General features: G+C 42.4%; 1 protein-coding gene across 2 annotated transcripts in view; it reads right to left on the bottom strand.

The window, feature by feature from the left end:
• The window catches only part of KDM7A (lysine demethylase 7A), a 66,439-nt gene extending 47,826 nt beyond the window's left edge, over window positions 1-18,613 (bottom strand). For both annotated transcript variants that reach the window (XM_069858842.1, XM_069858853.1), the window contains exon 1: window positions 18,443-18,613. In XM_069858842.1, coding sequence (XP_069714943.1) covers window positions 18,443-18,558 — 116 coding nt within the window. In that variant the 5' untranslated portion in view covers window positions 18,559-18,613. The remainder of the gene's footprint in view (window positions 1-18,442) is intronic.
• Between the last annotated feature and the right edge of the window lie 526 nt (window positions 18,614-19,139).

Here is a 19,139-nt window from a genome sequence, read left to right as displayed (position 1 = left end):
ACCAAGGACCTTTTGCACACAGAACAGAGATACTAGTTACTTGTTTCTAAGAGAGAGGGCATTGGAAGGGGAGGAAAGAAGAGAGAAATCAGCCGAATCACAAACAGCCTATGAAGGGAAATTGAGGTTCAATACAAAATCACAAATGTTAGGAAGCGATGGCATGATATAGGTTATTCATCTAATTCTGAGAAAGCACTCCCATTCCCCTTCCTTGCAACAGACCAAGTACCTGCCTGGTTACAAGTCAACCTGTTTTCACTCGCTTACCTGAGAGAAACTATCCTGACCAGTTTTCTGCCCGTTTATCAAGTTAGCTTACAGCATTGCAGGACAACTATCAGAGCCAATCCATAAGAGGGAGTGGGACTACGCAACCTGGAGAGAGGGACACCAGAAGCTGGACTGCCCCTTTTGACAATGCAAGTCAGCAGACCCAGTCAGTGCTCAACTTCACTCTCATTATTCTCTAATGCTCAGAATTACTCTGATCCTATAGATAAATTGCTAATAGCTCACCAATTAAGACTGCAGGGAAAATTCCTCACTGCACCCAAAATAAATTCCTAGAATTATTTATATATGCTGTGCAATATCGAAAAAGATCTTACTAAGTTCAAGAGATGCATATAGTGGCACTAGATGCTGTAAGCGAACCAAGGTTTTCAGATAACACAGCATTTAAGATGGTCTTAGTTTGACTGCCTTAAAATACCAAATATTTTCTTCAATGAAGTGTTCAGCTTTATTAGTTCCACGAGATGAAGTCATCTGTAGCTCCAGCTACAAGACTAGCTGAGGCAAGTACCAGGCAGAAGTATGACTTTATGCCACTACCAACACATTATCTGCTTACAAAACACTACTTCCAGTAATTCACTGAAGTACAGCAGTAACTACAACAGATCAGAAAAACAAACAAGTAAACCAACCAGTTTGAAAGCCACATTTCTAAACCACATCAAATATAGCTTTCCATAAAGCAGGATAAAATTAGATGGACAAATTTTCAGCTAGATTCTCATCTCCTAGATTGCGAGAAACATGATGACCTTTCTGAAGTGTGAAGGTATCTACCTTCTCTTAATAAAAGAAATATCACCTTATGTGAGCTTGTTGTTGGGAAACAAGAAGACAATGTCTGGCATTATTTTCTAGAGATTGAGCAGAAAAAAATCACTAATGGTACTTGCATATTCACTCACAGCAGTTTTTTTGAGTTCCAGAATTACCTACACCCAAGTCTCACAAAAAAAACATTTACAGAATCATAGAATACCTCAAGCTGGAAGGGATCCATAAGGATCAGAGTCCAACTCCCTGCTCCTCACAGGACTACCTAAAACTAAACCATATGAATAAGAGGGTCATCCAGACAGTCCTTGAACTCTGACAGGCTTGGTGCCATGACCACTCCCTGGAAAGCCTGTTCCAGTGACTAACCACCATCTCGGTGAAGAGCCTTTTCCTAATGTCCAATTCAAACTACCAGTGACGCAGCTTCATTCCATTTCCTCGTGTCCTACCACTGGTCACCAGAGAGAAAGAGATCAGCTTGCCTTCCTTGAGGAAGGTGTAGACTGTGATGAGGTCACCCTTCAGCCTTCTCTTCTCCAAGGTGAAGAAACAAATTATATTATTTAATATAACATTCTTACATAACAATCAGATCTCTTCCATATGAGATTATTAGGCCAAACACCTCTTTTAGGTGACCTGGACTGTATATTAAAAGCAGGTTTTAGCACATTTGGGAATTTGTTGGTATGCCTTCAGCAGTTCTATTTCCTTCTCAACACCTAGAGGCGTCAGACTGCAGCCTGTTACAGAGAGAGTACTAGCTGGTTATTCCAGTTGCCTAATTAAGATAAGTTGTTCAGAAAGATCACGTTGCCTAATGAAGATGAGCTATTCAAAACGATCACGAAGCATGACAAGTACTATCAGTACTGTGTCATGTTATGCAATGCACAGTTTGTAAAGCTTTCAACGTAATACTGTCAGTAGACACCGTCAGACTTGTGTTGATCTTAAGCACAGTGGTAAAAAGGATTAGAGGTGAACAGTAACAAACCTACAACGGCTTCCTAACCTGAGGGCATTGACTAGGAAGCTAATGATTGCTTTTAAACTGTGCTCCTTCACTAGAAAATTGCATCAAGAATGAATTGATAACATGACTGTCTGCTAACAACATGAGGCAATACCTTTTTCTGTCTCCCATATTCTAGCACCCATAATCAGAATCAGCACAACCTCAAAACTCCACTAGTGCAAACCCCATATTTCTGGGTTACTATGTAACCGATTTGCTGGCTTTACAGACTGCACCAACAGCAAACTTGGCTTCAGCCTCCTTCATTTACACACCTTTTAACAGGCTCCTTATACCAAATACAGTATTATCACCCTGGTTTAAACATTTCTGAACCAGATTAGTTTTAAGGACATCCTGGAGCCTCCTACTAAGTAGCCTTGACACTCACAGTAGCATTCAGAGTCTCTAGAGTTGTAGCTGAAATTAATCTTTTATTGTCTTCAAAATTCAACTCATTAAATAGTTCTTCTCTTTTAAGAGAAAAAAAAAATATACAAATGCATTTTAAACTCCTCTGCTTCTCAACTGTGCAATTCCCTCTCAACTCTGAAATATTTTCCAGACACTGGTAAGATTTTTTTTAGTAAGGTTTTTAACAAGCAGAATAATTTCTGCAGCTTCTAACCATAACATAAAATAATATATAATGGCTCCTACAGCTTTGAAATACCTTACTTATATAAAGCTTGCAGTCAATAGCAAGCAGAGACAGACGCTTCATTTTCAAAGAAATCTGAGCAAACCGGCTCATCATCTCTAGCTCACCATCCTCATTTAAAACACAGATGGAGTAGCTGATTACATTAACTTCTATTTAAGCTATGATATAAGCAAACTGTTTCAGATACACAGATAATGAGTTTAAATATCAGCTGTTACTTTGGCTGGCTGGCAGAGCTGTAGGTAGAATAAGCTCCTTCAATCAACTAGATAATGCCCATAATTTGAGATCTTTATTGGATTCTCAGCTGCTTACAGAGGTCCAGTGGGGGCATACAGGCCAAAACTGCATCCATGCAGCCCATAACACATCAAGAAGTTACTTTTACACATCATTCTATCTACAGAAATCCAACTGTTCAATCATCTTCAGATGGAATAAATAAAGCACAGTAATTTTCAGACCACATGGAAACTTCAAACAAAGCTAAAAAGAGTTTGGAGGTTGAATTACATCAGCACTAAGACTGAATTTTATCTGCATCAATTATTTTTATTCGGGATATAATGAGACACACTGATTTTAATCTAAAAACTTTAAATCTCAAGTTCAGATGCAAGTATTGTTCTATCATAAGCTACCTAGAGTCATCTAAAGCATTCACAAAAGCACAAATCCACACCCTTTACTCTAGATTTTACACACAAACACTTTTAAAGGTAATCCTTACTTCACAGTCTATGCTACTCAGCTCTACAGCTTTTAGAGGGGGAAAACAAGATTTTATCTATATATCACTCGTGTGTGTGTGTGTGTGTGTAGAGCTTTTACAATGCCTCCTTCTGCACAGTAGGCAAAACGCTAATAACATTCAAATAAGTAAAGTATGAAGCAGAAAGCAGCAGACCTGCTGCAAAAGGTCCCCTGGAAATAAGCAGAGACGGTAACCATTCCTGTAAAAATTACAGGAGGCATTACGGTTTGCTTATTGTGAAATCACAAAGTTAATTCTTCAGGAGACAATTTCTGACTCGAATTTTGCTTAATTGTTTCTATGAGAGAAGACAGGAAGTCTGCCAAAGAGCAACACATCCAAGTGTTCTATTTTGGGTGTCAACACTACAAGAAGTGATTATATGAAAATGTTTTGATATAAGCTAAGTAAATTATGCCTTCGCAATTCAAGAGTAAAAGTACATGTTATTACAGGTCTTACGCTTTGTCTGCAAGGGTAATCTGCACCACTGCATGGTGGAGGCCAACCAGCAGGAATGCAGCTCTGCAAGAGAAGAACCTCGTAGCCCTGCTGGACAACAAGCGGATCATGACCTAGCAATGCAACCTTAGGGCAAAGGCAGCCAACAACCTCTTGAACTACATTAGGAAAGCACTGTCAAAAGGTCAAGCGAGGCTATCTTTCCCCTCTGCTCAGCACTGGCGAGCCTGCTTGAGCAGCGGAGGTGGACTAGATGATCTTAAGAGATCCCTTCTAATCTCAGTAGTTCTGTGATTCCGCAAAAGTTATTTATTAAATCAAAATTTTCTAGATTAATTTGGATCTACCATTACATTATTCTAAGTCTGGTTTAAAACAAAAGTAAGACTACCAGAGGACTTTTATTCTACATCAATTGATACTAAGTGGATTAGTTCAAACAGCAAGTACAACAGTAAGTAGTCTTGGAATGAACAGTTGTAAGGAATAACTTTAAAATCCAGAGTAGAAAAGAACAAGGAAGAAATTGTAAGAACACACATAAAATAGGATACACATTTATATAAGGGTATACAGGCAATATCCAGATAAGAATACTGGGCCCTAAAGCCTACCTAAATTCAGAAAAAGGACAGCTAAGCACAGAGGTACCTCTACTCACCTGGCACCTCACCACTTGACCGGAAAATTCCAAAAGCATCATCTTTTCTGCTTGCCCTGTGCACCCAGCCAGCACATGCCACGTTCCTAGGCATCTAAGCCAGAAGGCAAGCACGGTTACCATACTTTCAAAGTATCAGTCACCAAAAAATAGCTATATCTTGGGATTGAGAAAGGGAGATGTTATTTTGTTTTCCCAAGTGAGATGGCAGCAGTGCTTATTCAGGTTGTAAGTGTTCAAACCCACACATCTCAAGGGAATGTTCATCTCCAGGTTGCTTTTTATGTAAAGATACTTCAACTCTCCTACTTACGGCCTCTTACTCTGCAGAAAAGAATCCAAGAACTATGGGCTCAGAACAGAATGTAACATGACCCAAACATTATCTTCTGGTAAGGACATTCCAACTGATGAGATTATCTTGAGTTCTGGCCTCTGCCCCTGACATCGGGGAATAAATACATACCATGAGCATGCATTAAAGCACAACCTTTTGCAGGTCTTAAGACATATTAATACTTTTTCTTAGTCTTTTGATTTAATAGCGCTTCCTAACAGTCTGTCCCTCAACTATGTACGCACCTGTTCTTATACAAAAAAAAAAAAAAAAAAGGCCAGAACTGCCCATTTATCTAAATATTTCAGGAACTGCAGAGGAATTTAAATTTGCCTAAAACCTGACTCTCATCTGCCAGACTTTTTTGAGCACAAGCGACAACAGCTGTTGCTTTTCCAGTTTCAATGAGATAGTAATGTTTTGCTTTTCTTTAAAGCCTCAACTAAGATAATCCAAAAGCATCAAAAATATTTACTTTGATACTTAGTAAAAAGTTCTAAATACATAACATGGAAACAACCCTTTATAATGAGTGTTTCCAAGATAAAGATTTAGAGATCAATATCTAAAGAGTCCTTAGCGAGTTCACTAATTTACTGCACATAAAGTATTCAGCCATACAGGCTGGATCAGTAGGACCAGGTACATTGTATGAGGTTTACCAACGCCAAGTGCAGAGTCCTGCACTTTGGTTAAAACAACCCCGTGCAACGCGACAGGCCTGGGGAAGAGTGGCTGGAAAACAGCCTGACAGAAAAGGACCGGGGGGTGCTGGTTGACAGCCAGCTGAACATGAGCCAGCAGTGAGCCCAGGTGGCCAAGAAGGCCAACAGCATCCCCGCTCGTATCAGACCTGGTGTGGCCAGCAGCACTAGGGCAGTGATCCTTCCCCTGTCTTTGTCACTGGCGAGGCTGCACCTCGAATACTGTGTGTAGTTTCAGGCCCCTCAGCACAAGGAGGACATTGAGGTGCTGGAGCATCCAAAGAAGGGCAACAAAGCTGGTTAAGGGTCTGGAGCACAAATCTTAAAGAGGAGCGGCTGAGGGAACTGGGGCTGTTTAGTCTGGAGAAGGCTGAGAGCAGCCCTTATCACCCTCTACAGCTACCTGAAAGGAGGTTGTAGCACAGCATGTGTTGGTCTCTTTTCCCAAGTAACAAGTAATAGGACAAGAGGAAATGGCCTCAAGTTGCGTCAAGGGAGGTTTAGATTGGATTTAGGAAAAACTCCTTTCCTGAAAGAGTGGTGAAGCATTGGAACAGGCTGCTCAGGGCAGTGATGGAGTCATCATCCCAGGAGGTGTTCCAAAAAGTGAAGATGTGGTACTTAGGGACACGGTTTAGTAGACATGGTGGGTTTGGGCTAACAGTTGGGCTGGATGATCATAGAGGTCTTTTCCAATCTTAATGATTCTACGATTTTCTTACAATTCAATTACAGAAGAAAAGCTTATCAGTTTCTTTGTATTATATAGCACTGGCTACGAAACTAAGTTAAATTAAAAACACTGACAAAAATAATCAAGCTATTTGAAGAGTGAGCATTCCCCAACCGTACAATATAATTTGTAGTACATCAATTTAAATAAATCCAGAGTGAGCTTTCTTAAATAGTTTTTACCTTTAGCAATTCAAATCATAGACTACATAAAATAACCTCAAACTGTATATTTATGATCAGAAAATGTAGGAATTAAGACTGCACTTGATGCATTTGATTCAGATTAGATTCCATTCAGAGAAAGAAACAAAAAGCCACATTTTAAATTTAAATACATGTTGACCATCAGTTCTTATTTTCTGCATGCCATAAAGTAGTTTCCATCAAATCAAAAACTCAGTCATGCACCTGGATCAGCATCAGCAAGGCAACTGGTTGCATTAGAGCATGGACCTCCCACACCGCTTCACAGTGAGTGGTCATTGCAGTGGATATTTTAGCACAGAGGCTTTTTTCACTCACAAATTAATGTTCAAATTTAAAACTCCAGACTCTTCCAGTACAAGTTAATAATTCTCCAAGCATTCTTTGTTCTGTGACCCCTTTCCTTCTGCATGATCTTCACTTTCCTGTTCTCTCTCCACCCAGCTTTTCACCAAGAAGTCAGTCTCTTCTTCACTATGCTGCTTACTCCCATTATGTAGGTACCCCATGAGAACAGAGAAAAACTCATAATCTCAGTTCTGATTTTTCAGACACCTGAAAACCCATCTACTTACAGGTTTCTTTGTGTCTGGTACGGAGCTCTGAAAAGTACGTATCTGCTTTACTCCCAGCCTCTTAGCATATAGCCAATGCCTTTCCAATAACTATAATATTAAAGATTTACGGTTTTTCTTCCAAATACATGAGGGTATACGTGCCACTGGCCAGCATATCAAAGGATAGAGAACATTCACTAACAAAAACCCTGTTCCAAAGTATCATGGTGCACAAACTTCATAGAAAGCAGATTAATTTCTCAGAGAGCCATTCACACTGGAAAAAGACCTGTCCTTGTTCCTCAGGCTAGCATTATAAGAAGCAGAAGTTTACTATACTGTGTTAACAAACAATCCAGTACATAAAACACATTCACTTTCTACTCCAGTCTCTGAATTCCCCATAAGCTGTAGAAAAAAATACAAAATAGACTATCCAAAACATTTACTAACATAACGTGTTACAAAAAGCATATTATATTTCACTACTGTTGCCCTGGGATGGTGCAGAAAACTGCAGATACTTTCCCACTTCAAGCTGCTATATGGTCCTCAAGCAATTTTCCATGTAGTTTGCACAGGGAACTGACATCACGCACTGCAGCGATGCATTCACTTCCATTCTCAGCACACGTGTGCCAAGAATAGTAAGGAATGCACTGCAATTCACTCTTAATGACATGATGTAAAGGTACCAGTGCCTGTTTCATGAAAGTTTAGTCCGGACAAACAAGATGTTTGCTCAAAATCATTTCACTCATCATCTACCATGCTTAAAGGCTAAAGCTTTATTTTCCCATGTTTTAGTGCTTTTTCATTATTTTGTCTCATTTCCTTGTCCTCCTGCCCACATAACACCACTGTTTTAAGACTACGCATGGCATCAAAAGAATAAAGACAATTAGTTGCAGCGCTAACTAACAAAAGGCAAAGATCAGGCAATTCAGGTGGTGACCCACACTGACATTGGCAAGTTGGAGCGGAGGGAGAGTGCAGGGAGGAAAGGTAGAGAACGCAATAAACAAATAGAACTATAGAGTTTGCACAGACCTATTCCTTAACGTAAGAAAACAACTTCTGGGAAAAGACAGCTTGTATATGAGGCACATACTCACTTTCGTAAGAAGTAGGTGACAGCATCTCAATGCATTAACAAGTTAAGCACCAGCACCAACAGAGACACCTCCCTTCCACCAACATACAAGATTTTGATCTTTCTTGTAGTAGTAATTGTATTTAGCATCCAGTACTAGAAATAACTAGAAGCACAAAAGTTTTATTCTTCTATAAAGTGGAATGTTTGTCCTTTTTTCATTAGCCAAGAAAGTTATTTCCACACTCAAATAAGGGCCAGGAAATAGAATGCATGTGGTACATTCTCATTTGCGATGACAGCAGAGACACCAACTCCAAACAACAATACAAAATCAGAGTTTGCCCTTGCCAGTAAGATATAAAAGCCAAGAGGTAAAATTTGCAAAAGGACTTAAGAGTTACATTGTCACTTCAGCAAATCCTTATCTACTCAAATGATACTCCTAACTCTAGTTCATACCTAAATCCTTCTTACTGGAATAAGAAGGATTTCCTTCTTCAAGCACAAGCCAGCTAACCACGTTGGAAATATAGGCTACAGCCAAGGCTTTTGCTTTTACTTAGTTAAAAAAAGAGACTTTTCAGCAAGGATGCTAGTCCAAATCTCCCAATACTGCAGCTGCCCTATACTTTCTTAGCAAGAATACGAACTAAATGACTACTCATATTCATCACCTCAGAGCAGCACATTTTACTGCATTATTAAGACATTCACAACTATGTCCGCAGAGGTCCTAGCAATTCACACAGAGGCACATAGCATCAAGAAGCACCAAGTTGCTGCTCGCCTTTCTATCACGCTAATGTACCCTCCAGGTAGGCAAATACTTTAATCAGAACTGAACATGAGATATAACAGGCTACATCTGCACACCTTTGTTGTTAACATGCTTTTGGTCCTCTCTTACATAAGCAAGAGAGCACACAGAAATGCCTAAGACAATTTGCTTGGGCTTGTGGCATGTCAACACAGCAGCTCATCATGATATGAAAAGAGAAAACACTATCCTGAGAGGCAGAACAGCAACATTTGCCTAATGTTAGCACAGCTATGTTGCTGTTTTGGTACTGTTCCTAGACCACTCCTTATTATGCTGCTCACAGACACACCTGTCAGTACCCTTGAAAGCCATATGTTAAGTTCCACAGTGCCTCATTTCACTTCCACTTGTTCTTGACACTGAGTTTTGCAGGTCAACTGCATGATATAGTCCTTAATTCAAAAGACCCGGGTATTTTTGTTATTGAAGCAAAACTAAAAATCTGTACCTTGGGAAGCCAACCAGAAGTTTTACAAGTACTGCTGGGTAACGTGGTACAGCAATTTCTCTGGTTGCTCTTCCATTTACCCCATGTGGCCTTTGCTTATTGGCCCTCAATCAGTAATACCCCAAAAGGAAAATGTCAATCTGTTCAAAAAATACTGCCTAATAACTAGTAAGAATGAAATATCACATCAATCCTACATCCTCAATATCAAAGACTTCATTTCTCAGAAAGTCACCTTTCCTTGCACTCTTTTTCATGAATAGTGCTTTCAGAGCCTTTAAGCGAATAAAGCATTAATGTAAATGGAACAAACACAATTAAATTCATGAAATTAATTTCCCAGGCCAGCTGCAATGTCAGCTGACAGCTTCAAATGAAAATAAATAGACTTCATACCACAATATATTAAAAATTTAGAACAGTCATCCTCACTCTACTTGGCTTTAAGACAGAATGATGTGGGAGGGTTTTTAAAAAAGCTTTTTTGCTTTTGCGGCAAACATCAGCATTTACGCCTGCCTGAGCAACAATGAACTCAATATTTTCAAAAAGAAAGACCCATTTTAAAGTCTACTTTAGTTAATGCTGAAGTAATGGAGAAAACAGTATTAAATATTAATTCCATTCAAAAGCAGAATTGACCTGAGGAGATGTAACTAGCCACATAAATCCACATATAGCAGACTTCTCAAGACTATTCATACTCCATGGACTGTTAGTTCTAGGTATTCATGAACTAATGTTACAATGCCTTAGAAAGGACTGACTGATGAAAAACTGCTAAGCTATTTTAAAAGCTGTGTATTTCACTAAAATCTCTCTCCTATGTTGCTAATAAAGCAACAGTGATGTCTTTAACGGACTTCTCATACTTCACCAATGAGACCAATGTAGAACTTGGGCATTTTCCTGTTTTTCAAGCATGCGCACTGTATCCATGAAAGTCTTCACTGGTTACTCAGAACAGTTTTAAGACAATGGTATTTTATTTTAGAATTATGTAGGGATAGTACAAATATTTACAGGAAGATTATGTGTTCATCTTCAACTTGTACAAACCCTCACATAAACAGAACAGAGACACTGTATCATGTGATCCTTCAAAAGACAATACAGAAACTGCACAGAGAAATGCACTAAGCATAAGAAATTAACTAATGAGTATGAAAACTGTCTCAAAAAAAGAGCTAGAAACCACAAATGAAGAATGAAAACAAAATTAATGTGATTTTGCCCACTGGCACTTACAAGTGATACTCTACTGTAAAGTTTAATCCATTTTATTGCCTTTGTGTTGATGTGAGAACACAGCATTACAAATAGATCAAGATAAGTCTAAAATAAAAAGAATACATATCATGCTCTGCAACACAGCACCTAGTAGATATATACAGAAATTAAGTGTACTGAGCAGCAGCACCCTACCCAGACTTCTCTTGCCTCTCTAGCTTGCAGATAAAGTCACAAAACAGTCTTCTGAAAATATTGTAATTCTTCAGTCAAATGAGGCATGTATTAAATATAACAAAAGGAAAGGAAGATATTGAAGTGCTACCTAAGCATCAATAAATAACATTTTGCAATATAAAGTCATGATAAATTAACTAGCCAATAAAAAAATTCACTATTAGCCAGTTAAATTACACATAAAAACTTATGAGGTCAGACAACAAAAAAAACAAACCACAAGACTGTGTCCATACTTCTTTTTATTTAACAAATTAGGAAAATCAACTATAACCTCCTTCAAAATAGTACCGTTCTGAGCTGACACACAGCTGCATACAACGTTGCTAACATTCAATGCAATTCAGCAGATCACTTCTGAAAGGCTGTTGAGGATCTATGTCATTTTTGCTTTCACATCTCCCACCAACAAAAAACAGGTTCCTTTGAGCACCAACTTGATCATCCGGAAGAGTGAGCCAGGTCTGGTGAACAGGGTGGGTGCTCAAGCACCGTGCTGATGTTAGTAGCTAAAAACTGCTCCACAGACAAAGCGTCATGGGCTGGCACATCCTGATGTTAACTCGCTGTTCACTCTTGCACGCTGACTGAGGGTAAGAAAACGTCTATATTTGAACACGTGTCCACCTGTACTGAGTGAAGTGATCAAGCTCAGCCTTGTATCATTGTGACAGGTTGGAACGTGTTCTGTAACCATCTCTTTGTCTCTCCCCTCCTGCTCTTGGTTCCCAAACTATAGGGTTAGTCTCGGGTTTTATGTGTCGGACCTCATAGAGCACCTTTGCCTGAACAGTCAAGAACCGCTGAAGAAATACCAACGATACCAAAAATATTGCTACAGATCAACTGTAAGATTACAAAAAATTAAAGGTAGTACTTAAATCACCAATTCTGAACCTCTGCATCTTTTAAGTAACATTGAATAGGCAATAATTAATTTGTACTTTAGAAATAAAAATTATTACCTTTTAACAGTTGTTTAGAAATGTTCTAGAATGTTATTGCAATTATAATTTAAAAAGCTGAATTATGTAGCCCTCAGATTTCTTACAAATCTTGACTGGAGAGGGTTTGGGGTTTTTTTTCCTTGTCCTAGTTATTATGTTGGAATGCATATTCCAAAACATCTACTGTTTTATTTCAGAACATCAAATGAAAAAATTTACCAAATTACGAAACTACAGGAAAGAAGTGTTAACTTTCAAAGTAGGCATAGTTCAAATAAAGCCAGCCTTTCAAGAAAACACTAGAGAAAAAACCTTGTACGTATAATTCCACGTTATTACACAGTTTCAAGAATTGAAGAAATCTGAATACTTGCCACGCTACAATGCTTATTATGACAGAATACATCTACTTTAATATATATTAATAAGTTTTCCCACTTCACAGATGGGAACCAAGAAGGAAAAAATGGCTTGTTCAAATGAAGGATATAAAAGGATTGGAAACAGACATCCAATTACACAAGTAGTAGTCTGGCATCCTTATTACCATTAGTTTCTTCTCTTTTTAACCAAAACTGCTTCAGCTTTTGTATTGTTAGAAGAGCTGAAGTCTCCTGAAGTCACTTAATTCTTTGGCAGAGGACACACAGCACATTGGACTTACGCTAAGGCTTCCATTTTGCCTCTGAGGAAACAAGGCAAAAGGAAAAAAAAAAAAAAAGTAAGGTTAACAAATACATTAACTTTCCCTTGAGGTCTAAATCACTTCCCTAACACACATCCAGTTGCCACAGGAAGAATTTAAGGCTTATACATTACAAAAACCAGAAAGTCCACTCAAGAGCCTCTAGTGCCAGACCAAAGTTCTAGCAACCAGACAATGATTTGCTGATTTAGTTCAGACCCCCAAGTGTTTATAATTACAAGGCCTTAATTTTCTGTAAACAGAAGGTCTGCACCAGAAGGCATTTCTAACAGTCTCTCTTTGCAGACTCCACATTTCTTGAGATGAGCGTCGCCATACCTTGTCCTCCATGTCCCTTTAAGACAGATGCAGGAGCCTTGCCTGTGTCTGCAAACAGATGACACTCTGGGGTTGCAATGTTGCAGCTGCATTGGAAATGACTTGCTTGCTACGTACTCCACTAGACAAGGAGATGAGTCTGGGCATCAGATTCAAAGCAGAATTACATATAGTGACCGAGACACAAAAACAAGGTTCCACAAAACTGGGTGAGCCATTGATCCAAAAGTGGGCAGTGAGGAAGAAAAATGGGCAACTCCTCTGTCTTCCCACCCACTGTCATCTCCTCCAGCAACACAGTCCCCACCAGTGTTTTGCAACAGTCTGGGACTCATCCTACCCCTTGATGAGCCTGTTCAGCTCAGTAATCCAACAAAAAGCTAACCCAGCAAAAGAATGGGTTTTGTCAGCTTTCTGAACAGAGTTGACTTACCAAACAATCAGACAAGCACTGAACCAGCAGAAGAGAAATTATAGTTGCGCACAGCTGAGAGTGGGGCAGCCTCTTTCAGCAGCAAAGAGCTGGAAAAGCTCATCATGCAGAACCTCATGTATAAAACCCCAAAACAAAGAATCAATTCAGGAAAAGTAGTCACTATACCATGTACATTTCCTTCTTTTCTTAAGGAGAAAGCCTGCCTTCAGAGTACAAACCAGAGCTTTAAGGATCCATACCAAGTAACCCACCAGCTGAAAGAGGGAACCTTGATTTTGAAACTGAGATGACATCAAGGAGTGGTTGAGCAATTTGATATGTCTTCAGAAACCAAATGAAGACATGCTCACATCTATACAACACCAGAAAAACTATGTTCTACATGAACTTAGCTGAGATGTGATTTTGAAGCTGTTTTTTTTTCCATTTGAGGAAAAAGCCCCAAGGCATCTGCAATTCAAATAATCATGCTCAAAAGGTACATGAATCACCTTTCTTTTCAAATGATGTTATTAAATGTTTTTTAACAATGACAAAGCCCTGAAAAACATCAAAAGTTTAATGGCAAAGTTCTACATATCATCAATGAACTGTTCTAGTAAATGAAAAAGTTAATTCTTTCAAGAAGGCCACACAGAATACAGAATTAATCCTGAGAACAAGAGCTATCAGCTTAAAAACAATTCCATATAAGTTTAATCAATTTGATTTTGCTTTGCCGTAGAAGTACATTCATGTGTACAGTACATACAGATTAGCGCTGCATTTCCTTTATTACCCTCTAACCTGCTCAAATGAAATACTGGTTTCTGTAAACAAAAAAAAACTGTAAAAGGCAAATTTGGAAGCCATGAATGCTTTAAGTTTAATTTACACTAAATTAAAGATGCAAGCTGAGCAGACTGGATGGGCTCCTTTCTTTCTTCTCCTTGAGGGGTTAGACACCAAAGTTGACATGAAATTTTAAGAAAAATTACTAATTTTGAACAAAAAAAAAGATGTTTTCCCTTCCTATTTCCCATTGTTTAGGCTCTGAAGAATAAAAATATTTCCTTTGTTTTAAAAAAAATCTGAGTTTAATGTAAAAAAAAAAAGACATTTAAAACATTATGGCATTCTAAAAAGCAAATATTGTTACTGTAATTGACATTCACACACCTGATAACTTCTTACCCTATCAGTCACTGAGGCATGGCAGAAGATCACTATATGTTTGTTGACAAACAAAACATCCCCCCCGTAAAGTGCTACCCAGAAAACTATATAGGGGCTCTCACACTTTTAATTCTCAGTTTGACTGACTTCTCCATGCTCCTTTACAACCGGTATGGTACCAGCACAACTTTACAAAGCAAAGAGCCTTAAAAAGCTAACTCTACAATCCTCTGCTCCTGAAGCATAACAGGCGTTACATTGTGCAGACAAAGAACTGAATTATATGCTTAAGTTTGTTCCAACCTGTCTGAAACCAGTCTAAAAGAACAAGCGACATCTATGCAATGCACATAAATCTAGTCAAGTACAGGTATCATGGCCAGAAAAAAGGACAAAAATTTCAAAGCTGACAGCAGGATTTCTGCAAACCCTACATACTCCAAGAACAAAACTGACTGCAAGATCAGTTTAAAAAAAGATATTCTGTGCATAAGGCTACATATATCCCAGAAAAATAGAAAAAAAAAAAACCAAACAAAAAAAACCCCACAAATGGGAGAAGATAACAGTATGTAGTTAACCTAATAACTGAGGTAAGCATCAAAAAAACAAAGGGAGACAGAATGAGAAGTATCATACCAAGATACATATAATTTGAAGATGAAGCCAAGAACTTAAATGGGTACCAAGAGCTACTGAACTCAAGATTCAAGAAAAAGTTGTAACACTTAGATCAGCATAAAGGAGTTTTTCTACTGCACTCTTGCTGTATTATATTCCAAGCAAGCCAAAAAGGGGGAAGCAGCTTACTGTGACATTCTCATTTAAAGAGATGAAAAGACCAGGAATACATTGAAATTGTCTAAAAGAAAAAAATGGGTTTGCCCGTCTGAAAAATACGACAGTCTGTCGGCATCTCTGTTTCTGTAGCCTCCGCACTCTTGCAAGCCATTCAAGAAAGTGATGAAGCCTAGAACACCACAGAGACAAACACAGACATACAGGCGTTATGCTCTTTTGTTCAGCAAAAGGCAATTACACAAGATCATGGCCAGACATTGGGCCCATTTGTAGAGTAAGTAAAACCCAGAATGCAGGTCTGCAACCTTTTAACTCATATCAAAATATTTGCTTTTACACAAATATTTGCGAGAAGCAATAAAATGTATACTTGATAACATCAATATATTGATAATATATTGATAGTAAGCCAAAGTACAGTCATTTGAAAACAGATAGTGCAAGAACATCCAGGAAAAATATCACATCAGATTTTAAGGGACTAGTGCCAATCTGTCAGAATAGAGTTTGTACTGCCTCCAACAAATCGCTAAGGCACTCCCTTGACTATACATAGGAAGGCAGCAAAGAGCCTGTAATCCAGTAATACGTGCTACATATCATGCTAGCGCTACAGTCTTAAGTAAGCACAGGGTTTATATGTTGCTTAACATAAAAAAAAAAAAATCAAGAAAGCAAGAAACAAAGAAGTTCACCAAAATCGCCAAGGTTTGAGAGTGTGTATTTTCTTTCACAAGCCATGTAACAGTCTTCAGACACTCTTAGACCAAGGAGAAGGGCATCCCAGAGCAGACCACAGCTGCGAGAGGACTACTGTCTCCCACAATCCTGTCCCCTAGTCACAAGACTGGGAGAGCATGCAACTAAATCCCAGAGCGATGTGGCTGTTGCCAGCTCCTGCTGGCTTGCTTACGTTCACACTCCGAGCTTCAGACTATCAGAGCAGTTCAGTGCTAGCAGAGTTTTTCTACCAATTGTGTGACAGAGCTCAAGCACAGGAAGCACTGTGGATCTTTATGCAGATCGAGACTCAAAGCTACAGAGTGGGCTGTCCCACCTTTGTATCATACAGTCAATACTTTCCTCCTTGTAACAATTTCAGAAATGAGCTCACTCGTATCCTAGTAATATCAGTGCACGAGACTGGCATTTAAGTTAAGCCTGCCTGTAAACTGAGCAACTGCCAAGACAGACTGAAAGGGCAATAAACAAATGAAGAACACTTGCTAGACAGAGAACCTGTTACCATACAAAGACCTTCAGATGACATCTGCACCTCCACTACAAGCAGCGATCAAGTTTTGACAAACTTATATTAAGCTGCTTTGGTCAGAAAAAGCCTGTTGTGTATTCAGTTTCAAACAGTACTGATAAAAGTAGTAGTCGTCTAGTTAAAAGCATCAATGAGGGGTTGTTTTCAAAGGCACAACGATCCTGCTTTGCCAGCTTTTACAGTTTACAAAACCCTCTTCATAGTTTCTATTATACTGTGGTTTGAGTGGATAGAAACCCCTAAACAAGGAAGAAATCAACCCAACATATGTACAAGTCAACATCTGAAATACTGAAAGCCTTCCTTTCTTGCTTAAAACGTGGCAAGAAAACAACCCGTGTGTAATAATTACTGTTAAGCAACACCTAGACACGCAACCTTCTTTCAGCCGGCGCTTTTCTTTTTGCCAGTGAGAGGAAGAAAGAAAACACAAAGAAGGAAAGGAAAAAAAAAAAAAACCAAAACAACAACAACAACCACCACCACCCCCCACACACACGCACGCAGAACTCTCGTTTCTCTGCCGCTGGAGATGAAAGGCCAGCCCGGGAGGTGCCAAGCCGAGGTGCAAAGCCCCGGTGGGGTCAGGGCTTCCCGGGGAACTCGCTGGCCCCGGGGCGACCGGCTCCGCCGCGCTCGGTCCCCGCTGCGCCGGCAGAGGGCGAGGCGGCCGCCTCGTCGGCGGCGCCGGGAGCCTTGTTTTTGTGACACGGGGGGTATTTAAATGTCCTGCTGTCAATCACCGGGCACTTCCTACCCCGGCGGCAGCTCCCCGGCGGCGGAGCTCCCCCCAGGAAGGGGGGCGGCAGCTCCGAGCCCCCGCACGCCCGGTGGAGCCGCCGGAGCCGGGGCCCCCAACTTGCTCCTTTGTTTAACTGCCCGTGAATCCCACCGCCGCCTCCTCCTCCTCCTCCTCGCAGCCGCCGGGCCTTTATTATTCACACGCTCGGCTCGCACCGACACACGCGAGGCGGCGGCGGCCGCTCGGGACCGGGCTGGAAACGTCAAAGCGGCGAGAGGAGCGGGGAGACCTCCCCTCCGCCAAAACAAAACGCACGGCGAGCCCCGTCCCGGGAGAGACCCCAAACCCCGGGGGAGCAGCGGGGCACGGCGACCCCCCGAAAGCCCGATCAACTTCAGGGGAGCCGACCCCACTTTAGGGGAGGGGAGGGAAACGAGGGGGGCACTTCGGGGGGTGCGGCGGCGACCCCACTGGAGGCGGGGGGGGCACTTTAAGAGGGTGTCGACCCCACTTTGGGGGGGATGGGGGGCACTTTGGGGGGTGCCGAGCCCACTGGGGGGGGTACTTTCGGAGGTGTCGACCCCACTTTAGGGGATGGGGGGCACTCGGGGGGGGGGGGAACGACCCCACTTTAGAGGAGATGGGAGGCACTTCATGGGGGTGCCGACCCCACGTTAAGGGGGGGGTTGCTGGTCCCAGTTTAAGAGAACGGGAGGGGGGCCGGCCGCTCTTTGAGGAGGGGGTGCCAGCCCCACATTAGGGGGGGGACCCCTACTTTACGCGGGGCGCCGTCCCCACCGGCGCAGCCGCCGGCCCCGCATCTGTTGCTCTTTCGTAACCGGGCGCCCCCCCCGCCGCCCCACGTGCCCGGGTCCCGCTGCCCCCGCCGCGGGGGGAGCCCGCGTCCCGAGCGGCCGCCGCCGCGCAGCCATTGTCCCCAGCCGGTCCCGGTGCGGCTGCCGCACCGCCCGGTGCCCCCCGCGACCCGGTGGCTCCCGTTCCACACACACACACAAACACGCACACGCCCCCCCCTCTCCCCGTCACCCCCGCGCTTTACCTGCCGTGGAACCAGTCCTTGCAGATGTCGCACTCGATCATGAACCGGTTCACGTCGTAGGGCTCCCGGCACACGCAGTACACGGGGGTCGCGGTGGCCGCCGCCGCTCCGGCCATCTTTAAAGAACTCCCTGACTGAGGCTCCCGTTTCCCCCCCCCCACCTCCACCTCCTCCTCCTCCTCTTCCTCCTCCCCCCTCCTCTCCCAATAACAACAGCGCGCGTGCCGGCACTAGCTCCCCCCCCTCCCGCCCCCCCCCCCCCCGCGCGCGCGCCCGGCAGGCACGGGAACGAGCGAACAACACAGCGCGCGGGGGCGCGCGCACGTGCGTCACCCGGCCCCCGCGGAGGCGGGAGGGACCGCCCCCCCCCCCTCGCCCCCCCGCCCCCCTCCGTCCCGGCAGCCGCGCCTGCGCCTCGCGGTCCTCGCACACGCACATACACACACACACCGGGGGGCACGGCGGGGGGGGGTCCCCTCATTGGGCACGGAGGGCGGGGGGCAGCGCACGTGCCGGGGGGGGGCGGGGACGCACGCGCTGGCCTTGCCCTCCCTCTGCCTCGGCGGCGTCACACGGGGAAAAGGGAAGGGGGGGGGGGGAATGACGGGGAGGGGGGCGGGGCGGGGTGCCGCGAGGACACGGGCGGGGAGACGGGGGCGGGGCCGCGGCGCGCGCCGGCTGCGCCCTTATGTAACCG

Source organism: Phaenicophaeus curvirostris, chromosome 1, assembly GCF_032191515.1.
Source record: "Phaenicophaeus curvirostris isolate KB17595 chromosome 1, BPBGC_Pcur_1.0, whole genome shotgun sequence".
Classification (NCBI taxonomy): domain Eukaryota; kingdom Metazoa; phylum Chordata; class Aves; order Cuculiformes; family Cuculidae; genus Phaenicophaeus; species Phaenicophaeus curvirostris.
This window is presented reverse-complemented; position numbering and strand designations above follow the sequence as displayed.